At 41.2% G+C, this 16827-nt stretch overlaps 1 protein-coding gene across 1 annotated transcript in view; it reads right to left on the bottom strand.

The window, feature by feature from the left end:
• Window positions 1–16536, bottom strand: part of FAF1 (Fas associated factor 1) — a 172505-nt gene extending 155969 nt beyond the window's left edge. The window contains exons 1-2 of the mRNA XM_035122849.2: window positions 16062–16536; window positions 5055–5123 (exon numbers count right to left, since the gene is read on the bottom strand). Coding sequence (XP_034978740.1) covers window positions 5055–5123; window positions 16062–16106 — 114 coding nt within the window. The 5' untranslated portion in view covers window positions 16107–16536. The remainder of the gene's footprint in view (window positions 1–5054; window positions 5124–16061) is intronic.
• Window positions 16537–16827: the final 291 nt, after the last annotated feature.

Here is a 16827-nt window from a genome sequence, read left to right as displayed (position 1 = left end):
GAACTCCCATGATACAGAATTTGGGTATGTGAATTTCCTGTGTGTTCTTCTTCAAGGTTTACATTAACATGACTAGCTAGGGTTGCCATACATCCAGAATTTCCTGGACACAGCTGGGATTCGGTCGTGGTAAACAGTGTCTGGGCAGAAATCGCTGAAATGTCCAGGAAAATCCAGACATATAGCAACCCATGTCAGAAGCTCAAAAACTTCATTTTTAATGAGAGATTTTTTTTGGGGGGGGGGATGGCATATTAGTAATACATCAAATTTATCGTATGTGTTTAAAGCGGAAACAGTGTGTTGTAGTGGTTACAGTGCTGGAACTGGGAGAACAAGGCTCAAATCCTCGCTCGACCATAAAACTCACCATCGGCCAGTCACCTAACTCATCTCACAACGTTGTTACAAGGATAGAATGGGGAGAGGGATAACCATGTACAGTGGTGCCTCGCTAGACGAAATTAATTCGTTCCACGGGTCTTTTCTTATAGCGAAAAATTCGTCTAGCGAATCCCATAGGAATGCATTGAATTTTTTTGAATTTTTTTTTGCCCATAGGAACGCATTAATTGAATTTCAATGCATTCCTATGGGAAACCGCAATTCGCTAGACAAATTTTTCGTAAAACGCATTCGTCTAGCGAGGCAAGCTCCGCTCGAAAAATCCTTTCGTTAAGCGGAAATTTCGTTAAGCAGGGCATTCGTTAAGCGAGGCACCACTGTACTTCGTTCTGAAATCCTTGTATGAAAATTGGTATATAAACATAATAATGAATAGAATATTTCACATTAAAACATGACCTCAAACAGATTAAGTAGGACCTGGATGAAAACTGCAAGATATGCTACAAATGCACATCTGCAACCATATTGGCTGCAGAAGTAGAAGCCTGCTTCCACGTGTAGATTTCTCTTGCCGGATGAAGATGAGCATCTTTAGGGTGCCTGATATGTCTAGTCCCTTGTAAATACCAGTCACTTTCATGACTCCATGGACTGGTAGGTCAACCCAACCTTCTTCAAATTCTCTAAGATATCAAATAGCCATACGCATCTGAGTGGAGAGATTATCCAGGTGAGTTAAAATTTGATCTGAGAATGCCATGGAGTGCTTTAGAGACACCTGGTCAAACTGTCCCTAGGAATGGGGGGAAATTAATTAAAAGCTTCCCTTTCGCTATGTGGATTTTCAGCCCTATGAATTTGTTCGTTTTTCCTTTTTTTCAAAAAATGAAAAAAGAACATTTTAAACAGTGGCTTCTTTATACGCAGGATTTATCTAACCTCTCTAATGTGCTAGTTTCTAAGAGGAGACCTCTCCATTTTTCCATTTTCAAAAGGAGTGAATATTATTATTAGGTTGTCCATAAAATTATTAAAGTTATGAAACAGAAGTATTATAAAAACAAGGCACAGAGCCGTTTCTGTCTTCTGATCCTTAGAAACAACATACAGGAGGAGCTGCAAGCCATCACATTAACAGGTGTGCTAAACCACTGACTTTACTGCAAATACATGGTTGCTTTGAACCACTGCCAGCAAAAAGGATAAAGAAGTTAAATATAGCAGTAAAGCAGACATTTCAGCAAATGTTGAAATGTACATTTTAGAGAATGTATGCTTAAAACCAGGATAATCATAACCATTTGCAGAGCTTCTACAATGAAATGATGTTCTCTGCAAATGGGTAGATGGAGTCTAAATTCACATTAATATGAAATAGCATTTACTTTTCTATCAGAGATAAATACAGTGAAAACAAGTACAGCAGATCATATGAAAAGTGGCCAACATGCAGCCAGCGGGCTACCAAGGCCCTGGAGGGACATTTTGTGTATCCTGGTGCTTTTTGATAAAATCTTGAAACTCTCTACTTTTTCTTAAGGATCTGTCCCTCGTGGTTTGAAAACACAGGAACATTGACTTGCCAAACACAGGAACATTGACTTGCCAAAGACCACAAAAACAGAAAGCAAGTGAAAAGGATATAAAGTTGACTATATTTTACAAGTTGTCTCATTAACCTCCATGGACTTGAATAACCAGATAACAAAAGGGAAACTTTTACTTACCAACATGGCAAGATCTTTTCACTAGAAAATACTCTTAATTCCTAAAGCACAGAGTCAAACTGATCCAGACAATAGTTTATTACAGGATTAACTGAACAAGTAAAACAACAACAACTTTAAGTTGCACAACTATCCCTGAGGCAGAAAGATAGTCCTTCCTACAAATAAAGTTAACCAGTTTGCAGTATGAAGCGTTCAAATTCAGTGTCTAGTACTTTTCAAACTGAGAATAACAAAGCCAAGAAGCACACATCTGAAATACTAGGGTGAAATGAAGAACTACATCAGGGGTTCTCAAACTCCAGGGCACATTTGAGAAGACTGAGAATAACTGAAGCCCACTAGTCACAAAATGGCAGTGCAGGGGCAAAGACAGCCACAAAATGGTGGCAGATGGAGGTGGAGTTTGGCACGAACAGCTGCCTAGTGCTATTTTTTTTACTGATACTTAAACCCTCTTTGGAAATTAAAAACTTTCCCATAGCAATTTCCTTGGAACTCTTGAGTTCCATAGTAGAGCTTTCCTCAGGTTCTGGAATTAGCTCTGAAATTATCATGACTCAACCTACCTATTCAGAGGATCTACCTAGAAATCTACCTAGGATCTACCTAGAAATGGCTACAGTGGAACCTCGGTTTACGCCTACCTCCGTTTATGAACACCTCCATTTACAAACGCCTCAGACCTGGAAGTGTTTACATCCGGGTTCCACGGCGTCAGATGCGCAGAAGCAATCTGGGCAGCTCGCGCATGCGCAGAAGCAGTCTGCGCAGCGCGTGCGCAGAAGCGCTCTATCAGTGCTTCGCGCACACGCCAAATTCGCCGAGCAAACGCCTCCGCGAGCAAACGCCTCCGCGGAACAGATTGCGTTCGCAAACCGGGGTACCACTGTATTTATTTTCTATTCTCGCCACCACATACATCTCTCCAATCATTTTTTACCATTTCCTCTCACTTCATCTTCCCTTCTCCTTTCATACATGGACAGACAGTTTAGAAGGAGTGGAGAGGGTACAAGTTATTTCATCCATACTCCAATCTGCCCACTCAATCTCTTCTTCCTTTAACAACATCCCTTCTTCCTCTCAATTTCCAGCTGGTGTTTGGGTTTTTTTAATTATCTCTTTCTGCTTTTCTTCCATGGGTCCTCCATGGGTTCCTTTTTTGAAAGGAAAATGTCCACTTCTTTCCTTCCTCAACCCCTCGATCTACTGCCATCTTTATTTAGTGCCACTTTCTCTCTCCTACTCACCCACCCTACATTGGCATGCAGCTGCACACACTGACAATCCAGATTCTGGCAGTTCCTCAACGCCAGGTTTTTCTTCTAAGGGGGAGGAAGAAACTATCACCTTCAGTCAACCAGGAGAGACCTCTTGAGTCAGGGGGAGGCCTGGGGTGTGGGAGTATGAAAGAGAAAGGCCAAATGGCATAGCAGCACCCCTGGATGAATCTTCTTCTCCTCACCCTCAGTCTGACCGTCTCCATCCCCATCCTCATTTTCCTTCCTCACACTCAGATAGCTGTTGTGATCTCTGCTGTCCATTTCCTCTCTCCTGGCTCCTTTCCAACTTTGCATGCTATAGGACTGCTCTCTAACCAACTCCTGCTCCCACGTGTACCTATACACTGCTCATGGTGTAACAGTTGGGAGCAGGATGTTCAAGTCAGGCGGCATTGGGCAGGCTGTAGTGTTGAGCCCCTCTGGTGGTCCCATCACACAGTCTGAGGAACACTGAGCAAGTTGCTACATCCTAATTCTATTGTGGCGAAAATATAACAAAAGTAGGTCACAAAATCAGTGTTCTTGAAAGGAAAAATTAAATACCTGATGCAGCAATTTACAGGGGGCACAACAAGAGGAGAGGGAGGGAAGTCCTATTATGTAAACGGAAACCCTTGAAACCCAGATCTACTTTGTTGGATACTGCCCTTAGCTTGGATCCAGCACAGAGCTAACTGAACTTACTTCCCACTGAAATGCATAGGAGTTAAGGATTTCTTGTATTCTTTTCAACAGAAACCAAAATCAGCTGTCTGGAGTCAATCCTTCTCTCTTTAATTTCATATATTTCTACTGTGCATGTGTATGTTTTGCTTTATTTCCAGTTTCTCAATGAAAGTTTAAAGAATACAGATCCTAATACAGACCAGCTGGGCCTTTTCACCTTTATGACGCCATTGTAATGTGTGATGTGTTATACCCACTCCCTGTTTCTTATTTTTTTAACCTTACACTAACCCATAAAAATGCCTTCCCTTTATTGGCAAGGTAACCTAGCTCTGAGACGTTTTGGTATGGAATTTTCAAAAAAAAATGCAGGAACTTCAAATGCCATAGCAAACAGGTGTTTACTGACCCTCTCAAAATGCTTGCTTTTTTACTCCTGCATTTGCCAAGCAAAGCATCCTTCACTATATGCCTGAAGAACCTGGTGTTAACATTAATCTGTTCAATAATAACCTCGGCCATTCTAGAAACTTTGCTTAAGGACCTGGGGGGTCTGCATATTGTAAGGATCGCCAAACAGATTCCATACCGCACTTGGTTAAGCTGTGGAGTGTCGGTACTCAGACTAGTATGAAAGCATGGTGTCATTCAATACCTGATCAAAACTAAATAAACACTACTCGTGGTTTACTATGAGAAGCACAGCATCAAAATTAGTAAGCCATACTGATGTCCACAGAGGGGGAGGGGCAAGGTAATGGTGAAGCTGACGTGGACCAAACACGCCAGCCACAAAATCACATTGATTCCACTAGCATGTTTGCACCATCCACACCTCAAACCTCCCCTCTCTGACCCAGTTTACAGCAGCAACTCAGTCAGAAGGAGGTCAGGTAAGCAGCATAAACCCACTGCACTATCCACTACTGGACAGATGCATGGTGATCATGAAATTAACAGCTGATTGCTAACAAGTTTTGTTCTGGCTCTCTTTTTTCCTATATGACCAGTAAAAAATAGTACTTACCACTAAATCCCAGTTGTTTTGTTCAAGTAAGGTGATAGCTTCATCAATATTTTCTATACCAGTACATGCCTAAAATGAAAAAATAAAAGGGTTCAGCTGAAGAAATCTCTCAAGTATTAATTCTTTAACAATTAAAATAAGACAGGGTTCACCAACTCAGCAACTGCAACCACTATGACACCCATGAAAGACTTGCAATTTCTATGAAATAAGCCAGCCTTGCTGCTCCAACTTATCACTGTTTTCAGCCAATGAATGAAGTCAGAGCTGTGACTGATAAGTGAACTGTTTGGACACCAGGCAACAGGAAGAAGAAGAGGAGGAGGAGTTTTGATTTTATATCCCACTTTATCACTACCTGAAGGAGTCTCAAAGCAGCTAACATTCTCCTTTCCCTTCCTTCCCCACAACAAACACTCTATGAGGTGAGTGAGGCTAAGAGACTTCAAAGAAGTGTGACTAGCCCAAGGTCACCCAGCAGCTGTATGTGGAGGAGCGGGGATGCGAACCTGGTTCACCAGATTACGAGTCTGCCGCTCCTAACCACTATACCACACTAGCTCTCCCTGGGAATCCCTGGGACCCTAAACACTTGCTGTCCCCCCCCCTTTAGTGCACTTTTCCTGTTTACGTCTCATTTTCTAGTCTTTGGGATCTCTTTAGTTTGTCCTCTCTTTTCCCCTAGCAACCAGGATACATCTTTCCTATGGCGGGCTTGTCTAAGATCAGGAAGCTCCCAGGAAGCAAATATTACTACACAATAAGTTACGGTGGAGGGTAAAGAATCCCCCTCCCTCCACAAAAGGCAAATCTTGGCATCTGCAACTAAAATAATCTCCAGCATTCATTTGTTAGATTTATACCCCATCTTTCTACATTAGGCATTCAAAGAGGCCAAAAAAATTACAAGTGGATACAATTTAAAAAATCATTATCAAGAAACAAACAGAAAATATCTGTTCTTTCCATCACTCTTAGGAGAACTATACTGAAAGAACAGGGCTTCCTGGATGGGAGAAGAGGACATAGGATTAAGTTTTCTCCAACATTTTCCCATGTTTCCTCTGACTTGTTATGTGCATTTATGAAGCCCATAAAGCATAATTAACTGGGTCACTCTCCTTATCTGAAAGAAAAACATGGGAAGAAAATTTCAAATTACACTGACAGAGCAATTATATCAGGCTTCCTCAACCTCGGCCCTCCAGATGTTTTGAGACTACAATTCCCAGCATCCTGACCACTGGTCTTGCTAGCTAGGGATCATGGGAGTTGTAGGCCAAAAACATCTGGAGGGTCGGGGTTGAGGAAGCCTGAATTATATGAATGCTTACTCAGAAGTAAGTTCCACTGCATTCAATGGGGCTTTCTCTCATGTATGTGTGCACAGGATTAAAGCCTGAATATAGTTAGAACAAAAGGCGGCCATTGCACTTCCCAACCACCTGCTCCTCCAGCATTTGTAAATGCATTATATTTTTTAAATAACTCTTTCCAGCAACAACTTGCATTTCTTTTACTGAATAGCATTCAGAAGTGTGTTGGCAAAGAAACAGATGTTCATTACCCTTCAGTCGCTCTTCATTAACAACGAATCTTCATGAAACCGTATTTAAGAGTGCTGCTTATACTTGGTATTTATATTGCTGTTTGCAATGGAATTCTCATAACTCCCAACTGCAACTTTTCCATTAGAAAATAAGAAGCAGAAGCTGATTAAATAAAAACCAAGCACCGTGCTGAACTGATGCTCTCCATATGCACATCCCCTTTGTAAGAACAAGGGAAAATATTTTATAAAGAAGCAGAATTGCTTTGAATTAGTGTGTCTGTTCTTCAGGGGGCACTCTTAAATGTATTCAAACCAGTTGCTTCATTAAAAAGAATCCTACAGCTATACCTCTGAAAGCTTCTATTTGAGGCTGTGTTCGCACTACTATTGTATCACAAATTTGCTCTTTGAGATGCCGCTACAATCATAATAGGTCTTTTACCAGTGCAAAATTCAATAGGCAAGTTCAAGCATCAGCTCTAGATGTCAAAAAAGGAAAACATTAAGACAGTGTAGAGCAGCCCTCCAGTGTGTCAGGAGCAAGAGCAGACTAACCTACCTGTGGTATTTGGGGACTGAGGGCAGTAGCTGAAGTTTCCATGCCATTAAACCTTCTCAGCAGACAAAAAATACATCTCTGTGATGGAGTGAGGCTAACAGAACAATCCTAAGTGCAGGAAGCTATTGGAACGTACACCAGTTTAAATTAAGATGGCATAAAATACCCCTATTTCAAACTCGGTTCAGCAGCAGCACTGCTACTTCCAGCTGAGCTAACCCAAGTCTAACAGATGGAAAACAAGCCTTTAAAATAGAGTTTGACTTATACCACCCTGAGTTCCAATAGGTTGCCAGGTCACAAGACTGAGCTAAAAGATGTCTCCCCTTACTCTGTCCTGCCATACCACACCCCTTTTTGAGGCGTTCCACCAGTTTAAGATCCGCTGGCTGAGCCAGTATAACCCCAGCTCAGCCACACTGAGTGACTTAACACTGGCATATCTCTGGCTGAGCTGGGATGAGGCAGTCACCCCAGCTCAGCCCAAACTCACTCATTTGTGCATATCTGGGATTTGGACTGCACTATAATATAATGCATTAAAAAGGTAAAGGGACCCCTGACCATTAGGTCCAGTTATGACCGACTCTGGGGTTGTGCCGCTCATCTCGCTTTACTGGCCGAGGGAGCCGGAGTACAGCGAATCAGAGCAGCACAAGGAAATGCTGTTTACCTTCCCACTGTAGCAGTACCTATTTATCTACTTGCACTTTGACGTGCTTTCGAATTGCTAGGTTGGCAGGAGCTGGGACCGAGCAACGGGAGCTCACCCCGTCGCAGGGATTCGAACCGCCAACCTTCTGATCGGCAAGCCCTAAGCTCTGTGGTTTAACCCACAGTGCCACCCGCATCCCTTAATATAATGCACCTTAGGTGAGATAATCAAATCTTGCCCTTCCCGTTTCAGACTGAAAGCACTTTTCTTTATAACACTGTATTCCTAATGTGCTGTGTTGTTTCTGTTGAAAGCATGCAAGAGGGTACAGCTTCCTGAGTACAGTGGTACTTCGAGTTACAGATGCCTCAGGTTACAAACGCTTCAGGTTACAAACTCCGCTAACCTGGAAGAGTTACGAGTTGAGAACTTTGCCCCAGGATGAGAACGAAAATCACATGCCAACTGCGCAGCGGCAGCAAGAGTGAAAGCACGCCTCTAGTTAAGAACAGTTTCAGGTTAAGAACAGACCTCTGGAATGAATTAAGTTCGTAACTAGAAGTACCACTGTAGTGGGGATTTAATATGGAATATTATTTAGGTAAATATATGAAAGGAATGCTACTTTTGTATGTTATGGATCAATGCAAGATTTATTTTTCTTTTAAAATGAAAATGAATAAAAAGAACATTAAAAAAAAGTTTTGAAATACTGCATTAAGTGATTCTTGGTGTTTTGACATCCCACTTAACCTGGGCAACGTAGAGGAAGAAGACTGGAGTCAGCTTTTCATTCAACCTGCTCTTCCCATAGAATATAGTATCTGATTAGTGATTAATTCTTAATGAATGATTTAAGGGAGCAATACTCCCCATAAATGGAAGGGGCTGGAGAAATGGGTTCTTTTCAAGCACAGTACCCTTACTTAACATGTTAGTATTTTTTAAAGTAGCTTCAGCCACTTTCTCAGCAACCTATGCTCATGCTGTGTAGCACAATAATGTCGCATAAAATTTGTCACATGGAATATAGGCAGAACTGCATCAAGCATAGTCTGGTTTACAGGAATACTCTCCAGTCCTATTTGGGTGACAGAAATGCCACTAAGTTAGTATTGTCACATGGTTTTCAATTTGGAAGGAAATTTTCAAAGGTTGTGATGTACCATGAGAAGACAACCAAAGTGCCCCTTTACAAGATGTGAAGGTATGGCATGTAACAGGTTGAGAGGAATGCAAGGTGCCATTGCAGCGGGCAGCATTCTTTTCACAATAATAACAATTCATCAACTGCTCCTGCAGAGTCATTAAATCCCATACAAAGGGAAGGGAACCTCTGCATTTTTCCTAAAGTCACAGCTAATTGTGTCAACACTGTCAATAAATAATGATAATAAAAGTGGAGAAGGAAGCTTCCAGCTAAACTTCTGCTTTGGTGAACTATTGCCCTAAATACCTATCTTTGAACTGGTTTTCTCCTAAACCAACACTGATTGTGGCCTGAACTTCTGTAGACAAGCATCTACTACCGTACAATAAATTACATGTGGTATGGGAATAGGCATACCATCACATTTGCTGTAATTTAGCAAGGAAGCTTTAGGGCTCAGCCAGAAACAACAGCTTTGTTCTCTCCCTGATTTTTTAGTTTATTCAAACATGCATATAATATTATTGGCTCTAGGATGGCCTACTTTACAGAGGACTGTCCTCTATTTGAAGGGGTCCTCTAGTCAAAGGGCTGGCTGGTCCTAATCTGGTTTAAAGATAAAGAACCATCAGGAAGCAGAGAAGGAGCCTTAAAGCTACTCATCAAGTGTTCCTTATTCTTTTTCCTTTTGGGGGCAACTTGCAAATAGCCACCCTAGTTGGAGCGGTGCATGAAACATACACAACACACCACTGCCACCATTTTTAATGCGGTGGTAGTCAAGTGCCCTCTGAAACCCTGAAGAGCCTGGAACAAACAAATTTAAAGAACAGCCTTTGCCTCTAGGAGATTGCTCAATGTCTAAACTCAGCTGAGGCATCCTTCACTAAACCTTTGCCCATGTAACTGCAACAAATGGGGACAAGAAAGAGGCCCTTTTCAGTAGGTGTGCCTAAGCTACAGAATTAATTCACAACACGACATATTCTAACTTAGGCATCCCCAAACTTCGGCCCTCCAGATGTTTTGGACTACAATTCCCACCTTCCCCGACCACTGGTCCTTTTAGCTAGGGATCATGGGAGTTGTAGGCCAAAACATCTGGAGGGCCGCAATTTGGGGATGCCTGTTCTAACTCCTTCCTTAGTGCACATGCATTGGACATGCCCCCCCATATGACATGTGACTGGGATCAATCTGAAGCTGGCTCTACACACAGGAATGCATGCATGTAGCCCCCTGCTCTCAGACTAATGGTGATCATGTGTTGCCCAGAGAGCAGGGCTAATGCACACATCAGCATCTAAGTGGAGCTAGCCTATTCATGCATAAGGGCCCCATCACATGTTCATTCTGACCATCTAAAGAAGAGGGCTACAGTTAGGGAAGGAGGCAATGTACAATCTATTGATATAAGGGGCCACTAGACTTTTGGGGCCTGTAAGCAGATTTCAGATCCCCTCCTCTGTGCCACTCCCAGGTAGACATATGTACACATCTTTGGGTAAACAGTCAGATCCAGCAGAATGAAAATAGATCCTGTTCAAGAACCTCCCCCCCCCCCAAAAAAAAACTTTCAACTTAAAGCTTACAGTGGTACATATAACACAATTTTTAAAAAGCAAAAACAGATCTGGTGCTTACCAACACCACAGAAAACAATTACCTAAGACAAGAATCATCAAATGATTTTTACATGGGATGACAACAAAGCTACCAACATATCACAGAACACACTTGTGGACATAGGGCAGACATTCATGTACCTGCTTTACTTCTTAAAGCAGCATAAAGTTAAGCTATGGGACTCTGTACCACAGGAGGCAATGAAGGCCACCAACTTTGATGGCTTTAAAATACAACTGGACAAATTTGAGGAGAAAGCTATCAATGACTACCAGCCATGGGGGTTATGCTCTGCCTCCACAACTGGAGGCAGCAATGCTTCCGAATACCAATTGCTGGAGACAACAGGAGGGGAGACTGCTCTTGTGCTCAGATCCTACTTGAAGGCCACTATGGTTGGCCACTATGAGAGCAGCATGGGCTACTGGGATGATCCAGCAGGTTTTACTTGTTTGAAGTAGACCAATGTTCCTTTACATCAAGGGTGGGAAACCTCTGGGCCTTTATATCCTGTCTTCTCTTGGGAATCTCCATTGAACACGTGCCTCTCCCTAAGCGATATCCCTAAGCGATATCCCCTCTCTCCAAGGCAAGTTACAGCTATCTCTGGGCCCTTCTCCACACACATCTTTGAATGCTTTTACAAGGCCAGAATGTGTCCTTGAACTATAATGCCTCTTTCTTGCCTGGATGGTGTGTACAGAAGCCTCTGACTTTTGCATGGCTAGAATATAGCTTACCATACAACAGTAAAAGTCACATCTCCTGTTTTGCCCACCTTTGCCTCTGGCACCACACACCACTTGCACAGAGCCCTTCAGAGGTAGCCCATAGGAGAACACAACATTAAGGCTGGCTAACTCCTGTTTTACAGTAACAATATTTAGGCAAGATTAAGTATTAGAGAAATATTATTAGAGAATTATTAGAGAATTTAGCTCATACAGAAAATAAACTGTGGAGAGTTAGTGTCAAAGTGTCATTGAATTACAAATAATGTTTGGCACTCACTGTGAAAATGACTTGTTACTGATTTACTGTACCCTTTTGCAGGACTATCTCTTAATGGATCATTCCCCACGTCAAGAAAAGCAATGAAATTGAAAGAACATGGCAGCAAGTGGGAGAAAATCCACCTGTGTGTTTAATTTCCAACATGGCAGGTAGCCAAATGGGGAATTACAAAGTATCTTGTACAGTTTAAGCAGAAACATGGGGCACAGGATGATCTTGCACTAACACAACTCCCAACTGGATAGCAACTGCAGCGAAGCTATTACATTGGTGGTCATTCCAACCTGCTGTTTAGATCACATGGGTCATGTGCTTGGGTGACCAGCCCAATGCAAACCGCACAGTTGAGCAGAACCAGTGCTTTTGTTCTGGGGGGACGCAGGGGGACACATACCCCTAAACATTTTGTGAATCTTTGTACTTTTGTCCATTTACTGTATTTATTTTTCCCAATTTGAACTACAAAATTGTGATTTTCTTGAGTCAAAATGAGAGTACTGTACCCCTAAGCATTTTTTAAGAAAAAAAAGGCACTGGGCAGAACCAAAACATGAGCAAACTAGGAACCTATGCCTGCTACCCATAAGAAAGCTGGCCAAGATCCTACTTTTTCCAAGCTCCCTGATCTGCCAGTTACAGGGGTGAATTATTAAGTAGAAACCCTTTGGAAATCACATCTCTAACAAAAGCTAAATCCCATAGCAATCTTATAGATATAAAGAACATGAACCAACCAAAGCAAACCACTTTTACATCCAACTGATGTCAGTGGAAATGTTAAATGTGTGTGTAAATCTCATTCATTAAAGTCAATGCAACGGAATGGGATGGGGGAATGAACTATATTCAGAACTGTCTTATCAGATTTAGAATCTTGACAGTGCAATCCTAGGCATGCCTACTCAGAATTAAGTCACAATGAGTTCAATGTGACTTACTCTCAAGTAGGTGAGAATAAAGTGCATGTAATCATATGGTAAAATTGTGATGTGTGCTGGACATTTATGAACAAATTGTTTAAGTTTTATTCAAAGTACAACTTTAAGTACCAGAGTCAGAGATGTAAGTTTCTGCACCCTAAAGTAACTTTTGCCATGCTGCAAATAAGCAAAATGGAAATGTTGAAAGCACAAACCATTAGCGATATAGCAACGTTCTATTATTTGAGCTTAGAAATAGTTCCTAGACTATCCTAGACTAGCAGAAACAGAAGAAAATCATGTTTTAGAGGACAAGTTTAGAATTAATGCCTGTATACTGCAATTAGCACAATTTCACTGATAATTCAGGAAAAACAAATATTTGTCTATTTTTTTTAAAAAAAAATCATATTAGCTGTACGCTGGTGGGGAAAGACACCTCCTCACCTAAATTATTAGAGGTTTATGCATAGCTGAGATAGTATAGTATATATATTTAAAGAATTATCCTACTAATAAGACCTATTGTAGTACAAAAAATACTAACAAGACAATCTGCTATTATCAGACAGAGCCTATTACACACTTACCTTGGAGTAACTCCCATTGAACTCAATGGGGATTACTTATGAGTAGACATGTATAGGTCTGCACTGTGAAAATAGCTGTTTAAACAAAGGACATGAAACAGAAACAGCAAGAAAGCATTTCGATTGTCCCCACTATTTACAAACGAGTGCTGTAGAAGTCACAACATTAACTCAGCACATTCTTTGTTCAGTCAACAAGAGATATGGGAATCCTGAGTTTTTTTATAATGCATGACAAAAAAGTCATGTGTTAATCCTAGAAGCTGTAGAACCAAAGCACTCAAATCCCAATTTAAATATGTACAAATGTAGTAATCCATCTAAAAACACATATTAAAATAATATCCAAAGAATAAGATCAAACTCTGATGTGGTCAACTTGCAAAGTAGTGTACCAGGACTTGGAAGACCTAGATTCACATCCCACTTTAGGTCACCTGCAGAACGCAGGTGCAAATCCTACTGAATTAATTGGGAATTATTCATAGGTACCTATGCATAGGGTGATTGAAGGAGGCTTCAGTCCTAGTTACACATACTTGGAAGTCAATGGAGTTTACACCTAAGTAAGGGTTATTATGACTGAAGTGCAGGTGACCTTGGGGAAGTCATTAATCCTTAGATTTGCAATCAGTAAAAATGAGAATTATTACCTAGCTCTCCAAATAAGTCCTGAGAACTAGTAAAATATATCTGCAACAATATTACACAAAACAGTGATTTAAAGGATTAATAAAGCCTAAAATGAATAAATCATTATGAAACAACCCTATATGATAAATTGTTATTAAATTAGGGACCTCCGAAAGTTATAAACCTACAGAACTATAATTAAGACAATTCTGAGTTCATCATTGTTGTTCTTAAATCACATTTAAATACCTGACAAAATCAGAGCTGCAGCAGGGGGAAGAAGTTTTGAACTTCCTACACTAGCTTGGGGCACATTAGTTAAACCCTGATCCAAAAATACAATGTACTGCATATGTGGAGGAGGATTGCAGCTTGCCAAACAATGCCACATTTTTACCAGCTCAAAGACTAAGATTAAATATAGGTAGGTTTTTCTGTCTATTTATAAGGTTTACAGCTGTCAACACATTCATTCAGAGTATTTAATTCCTTGCAGACATTCTCTGCAATTGTACAACATCTCTACAAGCAGACATGAAAATGCATGTTTAATAAAATATAATAAAAGTTTAAAATACAGTAAATATGGACTTCAATCAAAAGCTCAGACCCAAGTTGGTACAACAAGATCAGAACTTCCCTGCTCAGGTACAACAGGCAATATCAACAAGCTCAGTGAGTTTCTGAAGATTTCCAAACATAATTAACAACTTTCTGATCCTCTGGAATGAGATCTTAACAGTACATTTAATGTGTTGTAAATATTAAAACTGACCTCAAATGTCATTAGTGTTATAAAAAGGTAAGTTTTCTATTAATGTAATAATGGTTTCTTAAGATCCAACAAAAAAAGCAATTTCCATTGAGTTTTTTATTAAAATGTTGAAGTATACATTTGTGTCTGGCCATCGTAAGTTGGCTACTGTTCCTAATTAGCCAAATTCATTGCAGGTTCACTTTGAAGTGAGTTCCATGGGACTTATGTACAACAAGTAAGGGTGCCCAGAACAGCAGCCTTGCACACATACTTATGTGTTCTTTGAAAGTCTCACTGATGATAATCATGCTAGTGTTTGGAACTAGGATGTCAATCATAAAATTCTATGTTCATTTTACAATTTATATACATATAAATTGTATACATATACCATACTACATATAGTAATATGTAGTATTACTACTAAACATGTACCCATTTAACTTTCTATGAAAAAAGAAAATTAAATATACCTTGATTATTGTTTTTAAAAGCATGCATTCATATGCAGAATGACAGAAGTGAAAACATTTTTTAGAAAATTATTTAAGGTACACTTTGAGTAAGATACTGGGTTTTAGCCTTAACCTAGAAATAAAGATAAGCCCCTAGAACTATGAGTACTATGTATATCTTTAAATGTTATACAGATACATACACACTATACATACATAAGATTCCAGTACCTATGAACAAGGATGGTACAAGAGAGCACTGTTTTTTCCTAATTATACTATAAAAATATGTACAACAAAGTACATGTTTCAGATTTGGACTGTATCCTCAGAACAAGTTCATGTTAGGAAATTTCCTCAGACACGAAGTTGGTAAGGAAACTCCCCTATTAACTGAAATAGGGGACGAATAAAGGACGAATATCAAAAAACTACACACAATAGATGAAGTCAAGCTCTTACAGAAGTACTACGAATCTCTTTGAAACGGAATGTTTTGAAAATCAATTTTAGTGGAAAGGGAATCAGTGGATTTTCTCATTCCAGATGTCTTTTCCACCCCTACCCCCTTCTTTAACATATTTCCTCTCATATCCATGAGTGAAACAGGTATGGGCCCCTGGCAGGCCCCTTATAATGAAAGCATCTTAGTCCCTGCCCATTGCAATTTATTATTAAAAGCTCACAGGGATGGTCAGAATGAATCGGGGAGATCAGGATACAAACCTAAAAAATAAATAAAGACAAAACAAAGACATATGCATATTATCTGAGGTGGATTTTTTCTTTGTGAAGCACAGAGATAAATGCCTTGTTTATAAGTGGAGGAGCTTTATTCGTCTTATTTATTCCCCTTGAATTACTGAAAACTGGATACAATGGATAAACAGCCACCAGAGTGTTGTTGCTGTTGTTGTTCCTTGTTATCCCACTGCTGTTCGAGAGCAGGGCTCACGTTTCCAGAGCTAAAATCTCCCCACAAAAGCACGGAAAGCAAGAGAAACAGGGAGAAAAGGAACCATTTTAAAAATATTTTTTTAGAAAAAGAAGAGCGAGAATATGGCAGTGGTGGATGTGGTGGAATTTGAAAATTTACCTGAAAATCAGCCAGTATCATTTCTCTATCCATGTTGGACGCCATTGCAGCCGGTAGTGTCCCCTCCTCCTATCTGAACCTGCAGGTTGCTGCTGGCGAGAACTGGGTTCCAGGGAGTTGGGGCTGGGGCGGGGGGGGGTGGGGGGGACGAGAGAGAAAGGGAGGCTAAGAGCTCATCTAAAACTCCAAACTCAGCCAAACCCCTCAGAGCCTCTCCCCAAGTATCTCCCCTCTCCCAAAATCCACTGTCCCGGCTACTGGGGAGTTCGGGGAAGAGAGACTCCGGACCTGAAGGGTGCAAGGAAGCAGCCAGCCCTGCCTTTAAAAAAGGAGAGGAGACTCCAGAGCAGCTTCCTCCCTGCCTTGCAAGCGGCTGTCGCACATTTTGCCTGTCATTGAGGTCGCAAAGAGACGCTTTCCGGCCGCCACGTGACTCGTCCTTCTGTCAAATGCTCGCAAGTGGCCGGGCCGGGAGGGGGCGGGGAGGCCAGGGACGGGTTGTGTAAGGAGCGGCAGAATGAGCTTTGCAAGGAGCAGCAGGGCAGATTGTACCGGGGGCGCCCTTGGCTCTGCACCGAGGAACTGGCCTAAAATGGTGCAGGGAAAGAAAGGAAAGGCTGGCGCGGGGGGGGGGCTGATTTCTCCCTCCGCTGCCTCTTCCTCCTCCTTCTTTGCTTCCTTGCAGAAAGGAAGGGGGCGGTGGAGGAGCTGCAAAGGTGCCCTCGGCAAAGAGCTGCTGCTGGTGGAACTGCAGGCACAGGAGAGG

The sequence above is a fragment of the Zootoca vivipara genome, chromosome 7 (genome assembly GCF_963506605.1).
Source record: "Zootoca vivipara chromosome 7, rZooViv1.1, whole genome shotgun sequence".
NCBI lineage: Eukaryota > Metazoa > Chordata > Lepidosauria > Squamata > Lacertidae > Zootoca > Zootoca vivipara.
Note: the sequence above shows the minus strand (reverse complement) of the source record. Positions and strands in the feature narration are given on the sequence as shown.